Source organism: Dipodomys merriami, unplaced genomic scaffold (genome assembly GCF_024711535.1).
Source record: "Dipodomys merriami isolate MVZ:Mamm:240054 unplaced genomic scaffold, mDipMer1.0.p SCAF_151, whole genome shotgun sequence".
Lineage (NCBI taxonomy): Eukaryota > Metazoa > Chordata > Mammalia > Rodentia > Heteromyidae > Dipodomys > Dipodomys merriami.
This window is the reverse complement of record NW_027202838.1, coordinates 3,149,868-3,153,798: the sequence shown is the minus strand read 5'-3', so window position 1 is coordinate 3,153,798 and position 3,931 is coordinate 3,149,868. Positions and strand designations below refer to the sequence as shown.

Here is a 3,931-nt window from a genome sequence, read left to right as displayed (position 1 = left end):
CCTGCCTGAGTGGGTCAGGTGTCTGGCTAGAATTGGAGCTGTCTGCAGTTGCACCCTGGAGCAGAGGTGGTCTAGGGATGGTAGGTACACTGTTCAGTGTGCAACTTCTGAGTGCCATCTGCCCCCAGCCCACCTGTATGAAGAAAGGTATGGGGACACATTTCCTCAGAGTTCCCAGAAGGGACACAGGGGAAGAGATTCAGAATACAGCTTTCAGCTTGCCTGTCAAGCAAGGAGGAAAGAGCACTCCTTTTCTCTCTCAGCCCAAAGGCAATAGATTTAGGGAGAAAGCATATATTAGATTAAAACATCATCTAAAAATAGAAACCATTTCAGAAATACGCTACCCTACAGTCATGTTCCAGCATACTCTGGACTTATATTCTGCCGCTAAAAGATTAAGATCACCTATTTTGGGGAAAGTTGGGTAAATATGCTGAGCTCTGACCCCTGTGGTTTAGTTTCTTTTTCCCTGAACAGCTGTCTGTTTGCTGATTTACCTTGAGAGTTGTTGAAGCTCTGAGCATAAGGGGTTTTGCCTAACACCAGGGCAGGCCTATTCAGACATCTGCCAGTCAATACCAGCAGCCCCAGGCTGCCCAAGGAAGGATGATGGTTCTTCTCTAGGGCAAGATTTCCTCAATTGGTTGCTTGGACTTTCAAGTGAACCTGAAACTCACTTTCTGGGGTGGGAGCCCTTGAGTTGCACCCAGCTTCCACTCTTGTCTCCCTTTGGTTCTGGCAGCATTGCCCATCAACAGTACAGGACACCACGGGACCCTCAGTTCTCCCTTCCCCCTCCCTGCTTCTTCCCCTCTGAAAATAAGCCAGAAAACTGCACAAATCAAAGAATACTTTAAATAATTTATTATTACAGTAAAACATCAAATAAATACAGACCACACAATTAAATAAATAAATAAAAATATAAATATAAATATATAAATAAATATTACTATAAAATAACCTCCCACTCTACCGTCATGTCCATATTAGGGACATGTATGGTCCAGGGCAGGTCCATGCCATCCCCCTATCCTCCCTTAGTGTGGCTGTGGCCCAGCCATTGGTCCCTCTAAGACAGAAATCATGAGTTGTGGCTCATTTGGGGAGAGAAAGCAGCAGTCTGTGAGGTTGCATGTTGGGCTGGACGGGCTGCCTTACTTCTGGACTGAGTCCCAGCAGTCAAAGGGGATGTCAAACAGAAAGCCCTTCAGGTTCTCTTTGAAATAGTTGAAGGTTATAATCTGGGTCATACAGGAAGTTTCCTTAAGAAAAAATAAAAGAAAAAAAAACCAGAACAAAACACTTAAGTCCAAGTGAATGGGTAACATAGAGAAGCAGCAGTACATTTCTTTGTAGCCTTTTGTAGCCTTTGAGAACTCAGAGGACAGAAAGCCCATGGTGTGTGTGTGTGTGTGTGTGTGTGTGTGTGTGTGTGTGTGTGTGTGTGTGTGTGTGTGTGTGTGTGTGTGTGTGTGTGTGTGTGTGTGTGTGTGTGTGTGTGTGTGTGTGTGTGTGTGTGTTGACAGTGGCTACACTGTCCTGAGACAATCTAAGGCCATCTTTCTCCCAGCCCCCAAAAGGCCATGGATTTCACTTTCTTCCTGGAGAAAGAAAGAGGGGTTTGAGACCTTTGTCCATTCCAGGGGCCCCTTTCTTCCTTTTATGCCATCTAGGCACCCCATGGGAAAGTCCTGACAGGAGGTGATGCTTCCTTTGGACTTCAGGCAGGCCCTGAGTTTCCTGGGATTTGCCTCAGCTCTGACCTCATTGGTGAGAATGACCAGAATAACAAGGATGGCAGCAGTTCCTGCTTAGAGAGCATTGTGAGCTTCAGAGCTCTGCAGTGTTAAATTCTTAAGGCTGGGAAAGGGGTTGGAGGTTTCCCCATTCTGCTGCTCATTATTACATATCATAACTAGTTTTCCTGGTCCTGAGCAGCTACAGCCAGGGGTTTCTCTCCTCACCAAGTCCCTACGCTTCCAGGCTAATACTTTCCTGCTTGGGGCTTGGCTGTGGGCACTCACCGGGGTTGGGGGACAGTGGTGCTTATAGTGGCTGGCAATCATCGTCAAAGGGCCTTTGAGCTTGGTGAGGCTGCCGCGCAGGCCCTGCTTGTACAGCTCCAGGCGAGTCTGCAGGCATGTTGGCTCCTATAGGAAGTATTCATGATCCATTTAGCAGAGAACAGGTGTCCTCAGTGGGCATCAGCTACCCTTCCAATCTTCTCTCCTGCTCCCATTCCCTGTCCCCCCAAGAGTAAGGCCACAAAGAGACACAGCCTGATTCCTGACTAGACTGAGGCTGGGTCTGGTCATACATTTTAATCTGACTAACATAAACATTCAGCTGTTCTCTGCCTGTCTCAGGATGTCCTAAGCTGGCATAGACACATTCCCTTAGTCTGGTACCTGGAGAAGGTCCCCATGTTAAAAAAAAAAAAAAAAAAAAAGGCCAGGCACTAGTGGCTTATACCTGTAATCCTAGCTATTAAGGAGGCTGAGATCTTCAAAGCCAGCCCAGGCAGGAAAGCCTGTGAGACTTTTTATCTCCAAATAACCACCAGAAACCAGAAATGATACTCTGGCTCAAGTGGTAGAGCACTTACCTTGAGCTGAAGAGCTGAGGGACAGCACCCAGGCCCAGAGTTCAAGCCCCACGACCAACACGCACACACGCACGCGCGCGCGCACACACACACACACACACACACACACACCACTTGGCCCAGAGTTCAAGCCCCACAACCAACACACACACACACACACACACACACACACACCACTTTACTATTCTAGGAGAAGGGACTAAGCAGGGTACCTGTCACCTACTTCATGAGTAAGCATTGTTCCTGAAGTCCCTCTAGGCCCCTCTATAGCCAGCACTCTGTCTCTATGGGGCTTGGTCTCAGAGCATGAGTATCCTCAAGTCCCCAGACCCCTCTTATCAAGTGACTTGCTGACTTCTAGCCTTTGAATGCACTATGTCTATCCTTGGCGGCTGAGCTGATAAAGGAATCCACGTGACTGCCACAGTGGACTCTTGAGCACCCAGATACCACCTCTCTCTTCCTGGCAGCCAGTTGATTGGAAAAAAAGTGGATAGCCCTATGAGGGTCCAGGGCAGAGGCATCTGGAAAAGGTGTTTAAAGAGGAACATCTTACCTGAGGGTCAAACTCTTCAGAGACCACTTGTACTGTTTCATTCTGTAGGAAGGAAAATGTCATGTTATCAAAGTGACAGGCAAGGCCAATTTGGTGACCAAGACACAGCCTACATTCCCTCCCTCACTCACCATCACAGCAGGCATGTCATTACTGTGGTTCAGGAGGCTCAGGGCTTCCTTGATGGCATCTACATGCTTCCAGGGCCGGGTGACAGGACTGGGCGGGTGGGTGGGTGCAGAGATGCTGCAGACCACAGTGCCCAATAGAAGCAAGTTCTGCAGCCACATCCTCCTGAGGACTTTAGCCTTTCTCTCTGACTACTGGGCTCACTGGCAAAAAGGCTCTTATATACACAGTTAGAGGAAATGATTAATGATGACCACAAAACTCCAGAGAGGCGGGGGAACTACCTGAACTACGGAATCTCCTGGCCCTTATCAGCTGCATATGGGAACGGTGAGCCTTTCTCCCTAGGTGGTCAGGTTCGGGGGTTTTCATTAATGGGCCCTTCTTTCCAAGAACTAGCTAGCATCTCACCTGCCTTTCTTTCTTGAAAGGGTGTTCTCTAGCCTTGCTGGTGCAGTCTGACATAGCCCTAGGCTACTCCTTCCTTTTTGAGCAGCCTTGGGCATACCTTGGATTTCCTGGCCTGGAGTGGCCAGGGAGGGACTTAGGAGACACCCAGACTCCTATACCCAGGCTCCCTATCCAGTCTGTTGTCCCAGATCACCTTTGGGAAGGATTTTCCCACTATGGAGGTC

The 3,931-nt window shown here is 48.5% G+C and overlaps 1 protein-coding gene across 1 annotated transcript; it reads right to left on the bottom strand.

Annotated features, from left to right (window-relative positions):
* Window positions 1-970: 970 nt before the first annotated feature.
* On the bottom strand, window positions 971-3,457 carry LOC138827149 (granulocyte-macrophage colony-stimulating factor-like). The gene is made up of 4 exons (XM_070022630.1): window positions 3,299-3,457; window positions 3,168-3,209; window positions 2,031-2,156; window positions 971-1,268 (listed from the first exon to the last, which is right to left on the bottom strand). Exons 1-4 carry the CDS (start codon window positions 3,455-3,457, stop codon window positions 1,161-1,163), a joined length of 435 nt encoding a protein of 144 aa, XP_069878731.1. The 3' UTR covers window positions 971-1,160.
* Between the last annotated feature and the right edge of the window lie 474 nt (window positions 3,458-3,931).

What these genes read in the sequence shown, in the direction of transcription:
- LOC138827149 (XM_070022630.1), bottom strand. Translation starts at nt 3,457, where the DNA reads ATGTGGCTGCAGAACTTGCTTCTATTGGGCACTGTGGTCTGCAGCATC. An exon ending in ATGACATGCCTGCTGTGATG is followed by an intron (nt 3,210 to 3,298) that starts GTGAGTGAGGGA and finishes TCCTTCCTACAG; the next exon opens with AATGAAACAGTACAAGTGGT. An exon ending in ACCACTGTCCCCCAACCCCG is followed by an intron (nt 1,269 to 2,030) that starts GTGAGTGCCCAC and finishes TTTTTTCTTAAG; the next exon opens with GAAACTTCCTGTATGACCCA.